Source organism: Cephus cinctus, unplaced genomic scaffold, assembly GCF_000341935.2.
Source record: "Cephus cinctus unplaced genomic scaffold, Ccin1 Ccin1_scaffold0168, whole genome shotgun sequence".
NCBI classification, from domain to species: domain Eukaryota; kingdom Metazoa; phylum Arthropoda; class Insecta; order Hymenoptera; family Cephidae; genus Cephus; species Cephus cinctus.
In genome coordinates this window covers 4,003,382-4,017,638 of record NW_014332892.1, presented here as the reverse complement: position 1 = coordinate 4,017,638, position 14,257 = coordinate 4,003,382, and the positions used below count along the sequence as shown (strand labels likewise).

General features: G+C 42.8%; 3 protein-coding genes and 1 long non-coding RNA gene across 9 annotated transcripts in view; 2 read left to right on the top strand and 2 right to left on the bottom strand.

Annotated features, from left to right (window-relative positions):
- Positions 1–187: 187 nt before the first annotated feature.
- Positions 188–1,233, bottom strand: LOC107264357 (40S ribosomal protein S19). The gene is made up of 3 exons (XM_015732543.2): positions 1,150–1,233; positions 836–906; positions 188–625 (listed from the first exon to the last, which is right to left on the bottom strand). Exons 2-3 carry the CDS (start codon positions 904–906, stop codon positions 232–234), a joined length of 465 nt encoding a protein of 154 aa, XP_015588029.1. The 5' UTR covers positions 1,150–1,233; the 3' UTR covers positions 188–231.
- Positions 1,197–9,717, top strand: LOC107264356 (persulfide dioxygenase ETHE1, mitochondrial). Of its 6 annotated transcripts, none has more exons than XR_003058611.1 (9): positions 1,244–1,910; positions 2,268–2,412; positions 3,262–3,447; positions 3,828–3,916; positions 4,290–4,500; positions 4,915–5,061; positions 5,572–5,738; positions 5,854–5,948; positions 9,488–9,717. XR_003058611.1 is itself a non-coding variant. In XM_015732541.2 (7 exons), exons 2-7 carry the CDS (start codon positions 1,824–1,826, stop codon positions 4,977–4,979), a joined length of 783 nt encoding a protein of 260 aa, XP_015588027.1. In that variant the 5' UTR covers positions 1,197–1,278; positions 1,764–1,823; the 3' UTR covers positions 4,980–5,180. The 6 variants fall into 6 exon arrangements, 4 of the variants coding, with proteins under 4 accessions (XP_015588027.1, XP_015588028.1, XP_024937033.1 ...); XR_003058610.1 differs by lacking the exon at positions 9,488–9,717 and adding an exon at positions 6,518–7,563 and having other exon boundaries at positions 5,854–6,454; XM_015732541.2 differs by lacking the exons at positions 5,572–5,738; positions 5,854–5,948; positions 9,488–9,717 and having other exon boundaries at positions 1,197–1,278; positions 1,764–1,910; positions 4,915–5,180.
- LOC107264148 (amyloid-beta-like protein) overlaps positions 8,267–14,257 on the top strand; it is a gene marked incomplete in the record, with an annotated part of 22,773 nt that continues 16,782 nt past the window's right edge. Inside the window, 1 exon segment of the mRNA XM_015732080.1 lies at positions 8,267–8,546. Within this exon segment, the coding sequence (XP_015587566.1) occupies positions 8,493–8,546 (54 nt within the window).
- LOC112493818 lies at positions 9,410–11,871 on the bottom strand. Its single transcript, XR_003058613.1, has 2 exons — positions 11,619–11,871; positions 9,410–11,553 (listed from the first exon to the last, which is right to left on the bottom strand). It is a non-coding gene; the product is annotated as an uncharacterized LOC112493818 (long non-coding RNA).

The window sequence follows — 14,257 nt, the reverse complement described above, 5'->3', positions numbered from 1 at the left end:
TATAAATCTGACGAGGAAGTCCTTTGTACTACAATGCTGCCCCCTAGTAGATATTCCTTGAAGCTTGTAGAGGGAGCCACAAATGCTTTGACACTCATGGTCGTTGCAATGTGAATAGCTCTTAAGGATAACTGAGGAAAACCTGACAAGGGAATTATGATGCTGAGAATGAACATAAAAAAAAAAGTTAAAACATAGGTGTTTGGTAATTTTATTATCGAAATACACGGTTTAGAGGACAAGAGTTTCTTGGAGCTTAAGCTGCTTCTTACTTTTAGCTTTCACTTGAGCAGCAATACGATCGAGATCCCTGCGACCTTGGTTTGTTAGCTTGCGACCACCATTTGGAGCCTTCTCGATGAGTTTGAGTTGTTCGAGACTCTGCAGAGCTTTACGTGCTACTCCACCTGCTGATCGACAGAAGTGGCTGGGGTGTGTGCCATTTCGTTTGCGTCCACCAAAGATCTTTGTCACTGCACCAACTCCAATTGGACTGCGGATATAGATATGACGTACAAGAGCTGCACATCGTACATAATACCAGTCTGGATCATATGGAGCCAATTCCTTGAAACGAGCTGATTTAACAATGTCCACCCATTCTGGGACACGCATCTTGCCTGTCCTGAAATTTCATAATCGCATACCCTTTAGCATTTAAAACTGTCAATGTCCAATATCTTTTTTTTTTTAACGGCATATATATACGAGTATATGATTATATTCTGAAGATTTCTCAAAAATATATAACAAGGCAAAGTAATGCTAGATGTAAATATACAATTCAAGTCGAATTTATAGGTTACGTTTTCAAAGCAGTTATTCTGATACTTACTTCTTAAGGAAGGCAGCAAAGGCCTTCACAAATTTGTGCTGGTCAACGTCCTTTAGCGTTACCGAAGGCATCTGAAACACGAAATAACACGAAAATTAACATCCAACAGAATGCCAAACACAACTACACGTGTATCGACGTCTCTTGAATGAGGCACTAAATTTCTCAATTTTTCAACAAGTAAAATCACATAAATCTCAAATATTAAAAAGTCTAAATTAAAAGAATTAAGAGGAATCAATATCATGTTGAAATAATAATATAATAACGCTAAAATCCTGTTAAATATATCACAAAATGTCAATACCACGCACCTCTATAGCGGTGCTAACCGGAAAGAGCTAAATCAACATGGCGGCTCAAAATCAAGATGGTCGAGAGTAACGGGAAGTAGTCATGCATGCTGGAAAGGGGAAAGTATAACCACGAACACAATCGGCAAAGTATACTCAACAAAAACAACAGTATAATTTTATTCATTTATCAAAACCAATAACAATTTTCCTATCACTTACAATTTGTCGTATAAATCCAAAGTATCAATACATCCATCACATACAACTCTACCTTATCATTGCAAAGTGATAAAGTTACGGAATTATATCACAGATATCGCCTGTGTCCATAAAAAGCTGTAATATTTATTTCGATCATACAATCCATTTCAAATACATATCCTATCAAGTCAGGCTATCCTAAATCTCCGTCAATCTCTAATAATAATTTCGAATAAACAATTACATTGTTCTAAAAAGTTAGGTTAGGTTAAATTTACAAAACTCAAAAAATATACTATAACCACGGGCTGTTCGTAACAGCTGTAATACGTGTAATGTGTCATTAACGATAAGTTTCTCCAGACGATAGTCGCAAGAATCATTGATTATTTCATCATCAGTGCGCCGTATAAAAGTTGTCATCAATGCAGGTGTTGGTCGAAACACTAGTGAACCAGTGCAGAAGATTCTATAAGATAGGAACTTTAACAATGTCACGATCTCTGTCGCAACGGAAGTGTCTGAGTAACGCTTTAACAGAATCCGTGCCCTTTTCCAGGGACTTCTTATTTCGTCAGGTGAGTCATGGCCTTAATTAAAAGAATCATGCATTATTCGGTAATGTTGCACGCAACATATACATATGTTGAAACAGCAGCGCACGAACAGTAATGACAGATTCACAACTTTGATGGACTAGTCGCATATGTTGACAAATCGCGGAATCAGACCAACCAGAAGTCTGGTTCTCTTGACTTGTCCGATACGTGCGAAAAATCTGACAAAACTGTGAAGACGTCAACAGAGTGGGCACAATTGGCGCTTCTTGTCGTAGAACATTTATTCAGTTCATTGTATAAATTATTAAAGACGTTGGATATACTGAAGAATAATGAGAACATTGATATAATGAGATTTCCATTTGAAATTTCTAGTATTTTGATCCAACATCCAGTACCTACACGTATCTATTGGCTGATGTAAAACAACAGGAAGCGATCCTGATCGATCCTGTGATAGATTGGGTTGAGCGTGATTCTAAAATCATCCAGGAATTAGGATTGCGTCTTAAGTATGCCCGTGAGTTATTATTCCAGTAAGATTATCGAATCATACATACCATATCTGATGGAAGTGGAACAGCAGCGCATAATCCTTAAATATATCTTTTCATTTATATTGATAGTGACTTATAAGCTGACCCCGTTGTTGTTCTCACTGTATCGCATCGCGAATATAATGCGAAAGATCTATTGCCGTTCTTGATACCCACCCAGCAGAAATCCTCAAGCTTTTCACAGGCTTAACTAAAACGTCCCCCGGCTAAGACCTTCCTAATCTCGGCATAGTTTCGTCATCCCGCAGACTCTGGACGTAGTGGCGGCATAACGCTTGCCCTTATTACACTGCGGACCCCCTTGGGTGTACTTTGAACTTTGGCGACAGCAAACATCGCCGAATCTCTTCCCCGAGAACGGGAAGAAGAGAAGGATAGAGGTACTCTGAGCGAGGATAAGGAGGGTCAAGGGGGAATGGGAAATCGCGTTCAAGTACTTTTCAAGTAGATTCTACTCTGACAACTTTATCAATCCCAAGTAGAAAGTACCGATTACGATTTTACGGAGTTTCGAGTAGGTACAGATTTTCCTGGGATTCCGGACTGCTGACATTCCTCGAGTGGCTTGGCATATGCGTTTTACACATTTTTCTCTCTTTCTCTTTTAGATCATTCATTATGAATTACGTTTATTGCAAGCTCCTCATACATTCTCGTTGCCATGCTCTACTCTTTTATTTCATATTTATTTTTGCCTTCCCCTACGTGCAGCCCCGCGACGCTGCTGACAGTTAATTTCACTCAACGCGATAGACAATCGACACGCTATACATATATGTATATTGAATACCATGTTTTACCTAACACCGCAGTGAACACCCATATGCACGCGGACCACATCACCGGTACTGGAAGGCTCAAATTACTACTACCAGGCTGTCAATCGATGATATCGCGAACCAGTGGTGCTCAGGCTGACGTCCTTCTCGAGCCGGACGATCGGATTAATTTTGGACGACATCTTCTGGAGGTTCTACCCACTCCTGGACATACGGAAGGTTGGTCCGAGTATAGGTATATCCTCGACACATCCTACCAGCATTGAAGGACCTCTCTTCGATCTTGCCCGATTGCCATGTCCTTTGAAGAGGAAACAAAAACTTGATAAAGTCACAAAGGTCGAGTGTCCATCCACCTGGAAATCTTCTTTTCCTTTGTCGACAGGAAATTAACGTTGCGACACATTAACGTTCGTGGTAAAACACGATTTCAGAAGCCTATGGAATCTTTGATTTGAAGTTATGAGAGTTTTGAATAATCTTAAAAATTACAGACGTCCCGACACGCAGGATCCTCAAGACGATCCCCACGATCCTCCTCTACTAGGATTGACTGTCCTTTTCAGAGGCTAGTACACATTCTTTTGTGTTTCGGACAGGTTGCGTGACGTACGTCTGTCGCGAACAGGGTGTAGCTTTCACTGGCGATGCTCTATTGATACGAGGTTGCGGGAGGACCGATTTTCAGGTTCGTATATTTCGATTATATGATCAATGCGATAACGAGAATGCAGATTCGTTAGTGTATCCCGTATTTCATGCTTGGAGTTCTCGGCATGTAATGGGCGCTTCATTGAATTCCTCTATGCATGCAGGAGAGATAGGGAAAGATTATATAATTTTGACAGTCGGTATATTTTATATCGAACATTCGACGTTTAATCCGAGAATTCCAAGACTGCTTGAAGAAGCAGCCAGCGGTGCGCGCAGTATCGCGTTATTCTCTTTATTCTCGTTCAATTCTCAATGGCCATTACTAAAGGTCTCTTTATTCTAGTTTGGCCCATCCAACCTGCACTCTACCCCACGGCCATTGACTACCTGCAATCTTCGTTTTCCAGGGTGGTTCGCCTGAGACTCTTTACAACTCCGTTCACAGCCAGATATTCACTCTGCCCGAGAATTACAGGCTCTATCCGGCCCACGATTACAGTGGAAGAACCGTGACTACAGTGGCCGAGGAGAAGCTTCTGAATCCACGATTAACCAGGTCCTTGGATGACTTTGTTAACATCATGAAGAACCTGAACCTGGCCTATCCGAAGATGATAGGTGAGTCCTGATAGCTACCACCACAGGTACCCCCGCAGGCCTGTTGCCCAACTTTATACCTGGTACAGTCGTGTATAGAGAGAGAGAGAGAGAGAGAGAGAGAGAGAGAGAGAGAGAGAGAGAGAGAACGGCCAAGAGTTCTCTAACCAACTCCTCACGGCTTCAGGGAAGATTCCGAAGGTCCTCATGGAACTCTTCGCAAACCATTTCAGCCGATGGATAAAACTTCTTAATTTCGCCGAGGCTTGCGAGTACCTCTTCCACCTCCTCCACCTCCTCCTCCTCCTTCTCTCCGATCCCCTAGAGACACGGCCGTCCTACCAATAGAGAAAAAGAAGAAAGGAAGCCTCGCGACCAATTCTTTCTTCTTCCTCTTCTTCTTTCTCCCTTTTCACCATCTTTCTTCCTTTACAGACAAAGCCGTGCCGGCCAACAAAGTTTGCGGCCTTTACGGAGTCTGCGAGGAGAAGGAGCAGTGAGGAATGGAAGATTTTTCGTAATGATGAAAAACAAAGCATCTGGAGGATTGAGTGTGGACTCGGAAAATCATACTTCTATCACGTACTAATTTTTTTAATAAAAAAAAAATTCTCTCTGTAGTCTATGATATATCTGTATATCAGTTGACGACTGGGCAAATCCGATAAGATTATACGTATAATAGATATATATATATATATATATATATATATATATATATATATATATATATATATATATATATATATATATATATATATATATATATATATATATATATATATATATATATATATATATGAAATTGTTAACGCGAGGATAAATTTCCATGAGAAACCCAACAGCGTTCCAATAAATAGTCCATTTCTGGCTCTCACATGCTCGGCTTTGCTTAGCGGCATCGCGTAGCCTTGAAAGTCAATAATTGCGGCTGTTGTGTACAGTCAAGTGCGCTGAGCGCGAAGGGTGCGTAACACAGGGCTTTTTAAGTAAAATCGTAACCAGGAGTTAACGCGTTGGTCGTTTGTTATTTTTGTTTGACACCCCCTCAACTTTTCTTTTTCTATAATTTTGTTTAACTTGCCCATTCAGCCTTCTCAGGGAAATAAAGGTGTGACAGGAATGAACGGAGTCACGTTGTAACACGGACTTTTGCAATGTAACCAGCGGAATACAAAACGGCACTACCCGTAAAAGTATTTATGTGGTTGGTAATAAAAATTGTATCTCTTCGCACGGGCTACTGACATCCATCCCAGGTAATTTTTCAATCGTCCATTTGAGTAGAATAGACAGTGGAATAACCACGCGGAGGCTTTATGAAAATAATTTTTTAATTTTTGATTTGAATTTGTTTTTCCTGTATCTTTCCAGTTGGGAAATTCGATCTTCTCGGTAGAATTGATTTTACGCAACCGGGACCAGCCTCGACATCTTGTGTACTGGCACTCTCGCTAAGTGGAACTGCGGTATGAATAAGTTAGAAAATTCAATTTTCAGTACATCCATTCCTACCCTCCGCGGGCCGTAATCACGTTGTCGAAACGGGCTCTGTACTTCGTCGAAGCTCAGGGAGAAGAGACCCCATGGTGGTGCTGCTGGGTAGGTTCCTACTGCATAGCTGAGGGTTGAAATCGATACCGTTTCCAGGGTAACCGTGGGTACGGTGCCCGACACATGAGCGAAGCACGGGCCAAGGCTACCTACTCATGCATTTTCATGCCTCTGCCAAAAAAGGTGGCTTATTCGCTAAATGTCAAAGAAAAGACGATACAGAGCGAAGGAGAAATAATAAAAGGGAAATGAGAAACAGAAGAAACAATTGGCGAAACACGACCTCCATTCCCTGTCAAAGTGAACGCGACAAACTCGGAAAACGAATATCTTCACAGGCCGGCAATCCTGATGAGATTCAACGGGCTGAGGGCATTTAAACTGTTACAGAGAAAAAGTGACTGAGAAAACATTTTATCAGGTAACTCGTTAGGAATTTCGAAAATATTATCAAGACCAAAAGCTTATCTCGTTTTCCCATTAGTAAATCCTCGTGTATTTGACAACCGCTAATTAGAGGAAAAGCAAATTGGCAAAGAACTTGAGGGAGCAAGAACTTGGTAGAAAAAAATATAATCTACCACTTTGGAAAATTTAAGACTTTCCGTCGAGCTAAGAGATATTTTTGGAGGATGATCGATAGTCGTTCCACCAAGGGGTACCTTTGTCAGAGAACATCTGCGAAAACAGAGTATTCCATAATCACTGTGCATCGACGTTTTTCTTCTTGATGATTCTCCTGCCAATCGATCCTTTCCTGTTGTGTTCCTCCTTTATTTTTTTCCTGCCAGATTCCCTTCGTCCTCCACTTGGAGTCTCAAACTTTCAGCGAGCACCAGCGGTTCTGCGATGACGTCTTTAAATAAATTGAGCACGTTCTCCCTTGTTACCACTGTGTGGGGTTATAACGATGCAAAAATTCAAATGCACAAACGTCCCTCTGGATTTTCCAACTGTAACCTCTACTAGACAGTTACGCTGTCCAATTGTCCTTACTGTTCACACTTGTTCTCAACAATGTGTTGTATACATCTGTCGCTGTCACGTGGCAAGTACAATTACACGTCGTATCTCAGTACTTTGAATTTCTGTTAAAAACGTAAAAAAAAAGGTTTTTTCTCTGATCTAAATTCTAAGGTAAATATGGACGCAGCAACGTAGATACAACGCTTCACGCAGCTTCTGAAATTCCATCGGTGCCCCTTAAACATAACGTTCGGCCCAAGTATCTACAGGTTGTTGATTTTACCGTGGGTGGTCCTCTGGCTTAGGAAGATTCGAGACTCCGGTGCATTCTAGGCACTCTGGTCGCCTCTCATCGATTCATAGGGGTTTGTCTCGCCACCTAGTCATTCGTTGGAGTTTGACAATCGAAAACCGATAGCCAGGAGGAAGTTACATTTCCTACGGGAATGAAATTTACTATGAAATTCCAAAACGAACGACAGTTGACACGTACAGGGATCGTCATTTTGTACTGTATGTTGGATGAGTAAACAATTGTGCATTAAAGTGGTAGTCGTACCGAAGCAGCCGTGTAACTCGATTTTTATGATGCTATTGAACCGTCTCAAGCATGATCAATGATATTATTTTGTTTATCTGCGTGTAGGAATTTTAGTCTCCGTATTATTACACAATACAGCTCTCTGGGCCTGCATACACATACGCACATGCGCAATAAGAGTTTCTGAAAAGTTGTAAATTAGTAAGAAACAATGAAAAAGAAAGACAACTGCGATTGACAAACGAGATCCCTTCTAGGCAGTTGCACACGATAGATAAAATATATGATTGATAGTAGCTAGAAGAGATAGAAGACATAAAATGCATTAGGTGTCTAGAAAGTTCTTGTAATTGGTATACCGATTTCAGTAGCATATACCTGAGGAGGATGGCAATAAGGTCAAGCGGTAGCATCTCAGGCGTCTAACCACCAAAGACGCACTTGTGCATTAGCGAATTCCTCAAATAGCAGAAGCGTATAGGGTGAGAAGTAATAGCGCGTGCGAAATTTCCAGACAATAAGAAGACTGCACGTTCTCGCGTGTGCGTTTTGAAATCGGCGTGTTCCCGCCACGTTATCGACTTGCTCGAGTGCGCACGCGCAGATGAACAGTTGTGCGGCTCCCCACCCGATCATATAAACTTAAAGGTTCCCATTGGTTGGCTGCTCCCTGGCGTAGTATTTCCTAGTGGTCGCCATCTTGGATCTTTCCTGACGACCAAGCAACTCCACAGCGACCCACCCAGCGGCACAGCAGTACTGCGGTGGTCCTGACCAGTGACCGATTGTTTCGCTAGATCAGTTTTATCTTTGGTGGATTTTAAACGGGGACACGAGCGAGTGCCCCGTTCTCCCTGTATATTCCATTCCAACTTGTGAAAATATAACAACGCGCCCGCTGCTACGCGATAATTCGAAAAACCGGGCGAGAAAGTGTGGTTTGTTCTGGGAAATGAAGGGGATGTTGCTGCCCGTTCTGGGCGTTCTGCTCGTATGCCGGGCACAGGTGAGTGCGGTAAACGAGTAAAAAGTATTATCCTATCGGTTATTGATCACTGGCCGGCCAAGACTACTTTTTTTACTTGCGTGTCTTGCTATTTTTTTACTTTCTTTCATAATCACTGTCCGTAGCATCTCCATTTATTACATTTAACAATGTTATGCCTTTTGGACACAAGGATGTTGTATTTCGTATCAATTTTTCCTACGAGTTTAAAATTTGTATGAGGTCTGGCAAGAATTGCTTTTTTTTTTAAAACAATTAATTAGTAGTTTATTCATAAACGTGAATAAGATTGCGAAGAATCGATTGACTTAGTGTCCATTGTATTACGTGGTGCTATTCGGGTGGACTTGTCACTCGGAGTGTCATCAAGTTTTCTTTAGCCATAACAAAGGATTCCGTGTCGATACGTTTTACTCAATTGGTACGTATCGCCAAGTGGCACTGTACCCCCACGTCAATACTGGTTAGACTATTTTATTGTGTGAATACACCTGCGAAAATGGGAACATCATTGAAGCATCATGAGATATTTGAGATTCAATTGACGGTATTGCTGAAGGGGGCATGCAATGTGTAGATTTTGCCAAGGGTCCGTTGTGATGGCGCTCGAAATTGAACCTACGACCAATTGAGTTATGATCGTAGGAAGGGTTCTTCGTACGACCGATTGTCAGTCGTAATTTCATTAAATAATTGCGCAATGTACCTTGTGACACAGTTACCTGGAAGATTTCGGTGAAATAATCGATCTGCCATGATAAACCCGGCTAAACGAGACACTCTGGGAAAATAATGGAAATTAATTGGAATTCTTGAGGTGCAGTGAACGGAATGGGTCCTGAATACGAATTAAAGAGACTGTGTGAAACTGAATCCAATTATTTTATTATTAGTATCAACACTAACACAAATCAATCCATTCTCATTGATTTTCCCTCTAGCGCAGTCCGCATGAATTCTCTTGGCAGGCTACAAGCATATATTGTCCATAAATGCCAGACAAATAGTAAAACGCCTTGTAAAAGGAATCATCATGGAATGGATTAGAGGTTTTAAATTCTCTGTTGGTCAAAACAAAACAGAAGTATGACGTACGTAGATGATATTAGAGAACTCTGTAATTATCCATGACGGATGAACTATCTGTAATTAAATACTTTGAATCACCTTGGACAGCTACTATTATTTAAAAACACCCAGTGCATTGATACTCCGTCCAGCGGCACAAGTGATCATTGAATGATAACCTCAATGCCAAGAAATTGATTCACTACACGGGGTATTCTGTCGCATTGGCATCGGGTATGATCGATACTTTGTTGGCTACCCAGTAGATACACAACTAGAATTCGCCATCTGCCACGGCAATTTAAATTGTAAATCATTCTAACGTCATCCCTCTACAATGAACCGCCGGAAATCGCACTGACAGTCAGCATCGAGCAAGGAACGTGCAGATGTCCGCGAGTGGAATACAAAAGGACGTTTTATAGGAGAAAAAAGTTCATTAGAGCCACGACATTATTCTGGACACGGGTGTAGTCCGTACTATTCATTCTGGACACCCGATGTATCGACCCCAACGTCCAAAAGAGTTCAGGTCGGATGACTTTAGGTAAAGAACTGAAATATCTGACACAGTGAAATGTTAATTCTCATACATAAAAAATCTCAGCCCACGTTTGCCTTGCGTACCCAGTGTCCAAAGTGATTTGTATTCTTTAGCCATGCTCAAGTTCGTTCTCTAAAAATTAATCAGAACTTTTGATCCACTCCGTGACTCGAGTCGTAAACATTTGTCCGCGTGTAAATAATTGGAGGCAGTATCGATTCTCCTAGAGTGGAACAGCCTGACCGAATACGAGAAGTCGTAGCTGACTCTGGGATAATTGACTGATATCTGGAGAAGCTACGAATACTCTGTAGCACGTGCACTCGGAGCTTCGGACTGTTTGAAAGTGGAGTACAAGGACCCCCACGAGTTGGTGCATCATTTTTAAAATGGGTATCGTGCGACGCTCCTGCTAATTCGTTGAAGCCTTCGACAAGCAAGTGCTAATCATCAAAGTGTCTAAAAACATCGCTTAAGGCCTTGCGTATTGATCTCGACTCGAGCTGCACTACAGCGTGTACAGCGTGTACAGCGTGTAAAGTTTACAGCTCCTTTCAAAATCGATTCCATGGACTTTATCATGCGGAATCTTAAGTACAATGAAATATCGATAAACGAATAACGACAATACCCTGCTGCCAATGGAGAGTATCAGAGGGGGACTACGTATGAGATATAGAAAGCAGCCACGCGTCCAGCTATACACAAACGAATGCTATCGTATCCTGAGATATACCTGCATCGTGGATAGTACTCTGAGGGACGTTGTCAATGATTGAGAAGTAGCGAGGGACAAAGTAGTCTCGCGTGTGCGCGAAGCTCCTTAAGGCTGCGGTGAGATTCGCTTTAAATGCATTAACTTAATTCAGTTAGATCGAATCTTATATAAAACATAGGTAACAGGGTCAGAAGATGAGCGTACGGGGCATATTTCTTCGGAGGCTAAGAAGAAGTCTATATAAATTTTTAAACCATCGATCATCATTTTGTTTCTCACTGAATAATGTCTCTCGACCTTTGTTTCTTATCATTCCGATCTCGATGCTTTCCGAAGGCTCCGCGTCCTCCTGGTGCATTGGATAGAAACGTAGCGTGGAAAAGGAGTCGGCGCAGCATCTCCTAGCAGAGGTGTGGCTGCTCGCTATGAGCGCCGTCCGATTGCATCACGTTGCAATTTATGTCAGGGGCTCCTCCGCGCTTATGCATACCTCTTGCATCCAGGATGACGACGTCTGCTATGAATTGAACGTTCCGCTCTGTTTGAGAGCCTGGAGAGACTCATCCGCTTGCTCGTGCTACGAGACAGATTCTTACGGACGGCACTGTGTCTCAGGAGATCTTCCCCCAGGGTAGAATACCTGGGATAAAATAAAGGTATCCCTCCCCCCGAGGATACTGTCCTTCAAGTAGCTGCTGCTCTTTCTTGTGTAATCTCTGAGTCTGGATACGAGTAGACTAACCTGTGCTGACTTCACTATCCCAAGAGCCTTAAGGCCCTTCACTCGCCTTTCTAGGGCACGATTCCAGCCTGTCAGGTTGCATCCACGGATGCGACTGATCTCACCTAGCACAAATAGCCGAGCCGAGAGAGCCGAGAGAGCCGAGAGAGTCAGCACTCGAGTAGAATAGTGAAGGATATTTTTATTTTCGGTGAACACGCTCGAGGGAGGAGCCTCTCCGAGTTCTCGTTTGGAGAGAGAGAGAGAGAGAGAGAGAGAGACAGTGGTGCGAGTGAATGAGAGAATAAGAGAATACTCGAGCGTGACTAGCCTCTCCGAGTTCTCGTTTGGACGAGAGAGCCGAGAGAGTCAGCACTCGAGTAGAATAGTGAAGGATATTTTTATTTTCGGTGAACACGCTCGAGGGAGGAGCCTCTCCGAGTTCTCGTTTGGAGAGAGAGAGAGAGAGAGAGAGAGAGAGACAGTGGTGCGAGTGAATGAGAGAATAAGAGAATACTCGAGCGTGACTAATAAGCCTATAAAAGATCCTAACCTTAACAGCGCAAACCGATCCACTTCAGCCTCGTGGAGAGTAAGCACTGCTGATTGTTTTTCTGGTCCTACGTACTCGGCCACGTCTAGCTGGCATAGGTATAACACACTGCACTTCAGATTCTTCGTAAGCCCTACAGCGTCGCCTGTAATCAAGTAGCCCAGATAATTAATGAAGATCACGGATAGAGAAGTCCCAGTCGGAATGTTGACGGATATCGAGAAATCAAATCAAATCGAGGTATTCTCGGTTGAGATGCAACATGAATTCCTCGTAAGGAACGGTCGAGAAGGAAGTCGAAGATGCCATATCGGATGATCGCATACGTAACAGCGTCGAGCGTCGAGCGTCGAGCGTCGAGCGTCGAGCGCCGAGCGTCGACACCGGACACGGTTCGGGTTCTGCATCAGCAAACAGGCAGCCTATTTCGCACTTATATTCTCACCACGATTTTAATAACCTTGAGTCGGGATCTGCCAATGTTATAACACGAGGTAACTTTACGAGCTCAGCAGGCCCAGTCGAATGATAATCGGTTAATCCCATCTTTTTACTTACATTTTTTCTTCCAAGTCTGAGTCGTCATTTTTGCCTTTTATCATTGCTCCGTTTGCTCGTTTTAAATATATATTCGTTTCTCGGTTTGTTCCCAGATAGAGTGCGTCTGTTAGACTCGTCGTCAGAATAGTCAGAATAGTCAGAATAGTCAGAATAGTCAGAATAGTACAATCAGCTGTCACTGGCAGCCAGAAAAAGTAGTCTACTGTCGTCTGCGTTATTAGGTACTCGGTGCGAGAATTAGCACGAGGACGGCTGTCGGAATTGTGTGAATGAACTTTAGCCGGAAATTGGCAAAAGGACCTTGTGCTGGCTTGCAATGACTCTGAGTGCTAATAGTCTGGGTAGTATTAAGCGACTTTCACACTGGCTGAATCGTACTTTGGAAAGCTCCGAGGGGGATCTCTTTGAGGACTTGTTGACGACAGTCGACTCGTTCGGAAATCGATAATTTCCTTGATTTTCTCCAGACTTTTAGTTTCTGCTTCAATTCCTTCCTTTTTCGCGTGTTCTTCACCTTTCATATTTTATTTTACATGCTAACTCAGTAATTCTTTTTAACATTGTGAAAAAAGGATAAAAGGGATGCTGGAATAATGTAAAATTATTTTATGAAATTTATGTCCGAATTGTGACTCTTTTTTGCGTACGTTTGAGATAATCGAAAGATTCCAGGCCCTTCTGAAAAGTTAAGGAAAATCAGAACGTATACTAAGAGAGATAGAGAGATAGAGAGAGAGAGTGAGAGAGAGATAAAAATAAAGATAAAGGAAGACTGAGATGAAGAAATCGTGCCCTCTGGAAATCTGCCTCTTATCGAATCTGAGGACGAATCATTCGTATGGAAAATTGCGCCCCTATGAAAAATCGCTAACCAAACACTCCAATATTTCTTTTCGCTTTCATCCCTCCGAGATCCTCGTTAAACTATAGGCGAAGCGTGAAAAGACAACGATTCTCTCGTCAGAGTAGCAAAGAAGGACCGTGGAACTCCTCGAGAATTCATGAAGGTCCCAGATATATCCTTAAGGTGGCAGGACGACAAGTAGCCACACAGGAGTAGGGTGAGCGCTACGAGAGAGAGAGAGAGAGAGAGAGAGAGAGAGAGAGAGAGAGAGAGAGAGAGAGAAGGCCCTGGAGAGGAATAAAGAAAGAAGGGCGGCGGAGGAGAGTTCGAGTCGAGGAAACCCGTCGCACCCTCACTACGCCCTTGGCACCCTGGCGAATCAGCTTAAATTCCCGACTAACGTAGACGCAGGGGCGTCGACCTAGACGACGTTGAAAGGGTGGAAGGGCGGAAGGGAGGGGCAGGGGAGAAACCCAGTGGGCGCACGAAGAAAATAAAAGAGAGTCACTTGAGGAGGGCTGGGGGGATATTTGCGGCGTTTAGGGGTTGTTTCATCTCCGTACAGAAAGGTCACTCGAAGAAGATCCCACGCCACTGGATTATCCATGCACTCGTGCGAAAGCGTGTACACACGGGGTTCTCCTTGTCCTTTGGGTCCTTTGTGGAGAAATCAATAAGGGTCGGCGTGACGTTACACCCCCC

Bases quoted from the DNA above. Each gene is read 5' to 3' on its own strand.
- LOC107264356 (XM_015732540.2), top strand. From the start codon at position 1,758: ATGCAGGTGTTGGTCGAAACACTAGTGAACCAGTGCAGAAGATTCTAT. The intron at 1,911-2,267 runs GTGAGTCATGGC...TGAAATTTCTAG, and splicing joins GGGACTTCTTATTTCGTCAG to TATTTTGATCCAACATCCAG. The intron at 3,917-4,289 runs GTTCGTATATTT...TTCGTTTTCCAG, and splicing joins GCGGGAGGACCGATTTTCAG to GGTGGTTCGCCTGAGACTCT.
- LOC107264357 (XM_015732543.2), bottom strand. From the start codon at position 906: ATGCCTTCGGTAACGCTAAAGGACGTTGACCAGCACAAATTTGTGAAG. The intron at 626-835 runs GTAAGTATCAGA...ATGAAATTTCAG, and splicing joins TTTGCTGCCTTCCTTAAGAA to GACAGGCAAGATGCGTGTCC.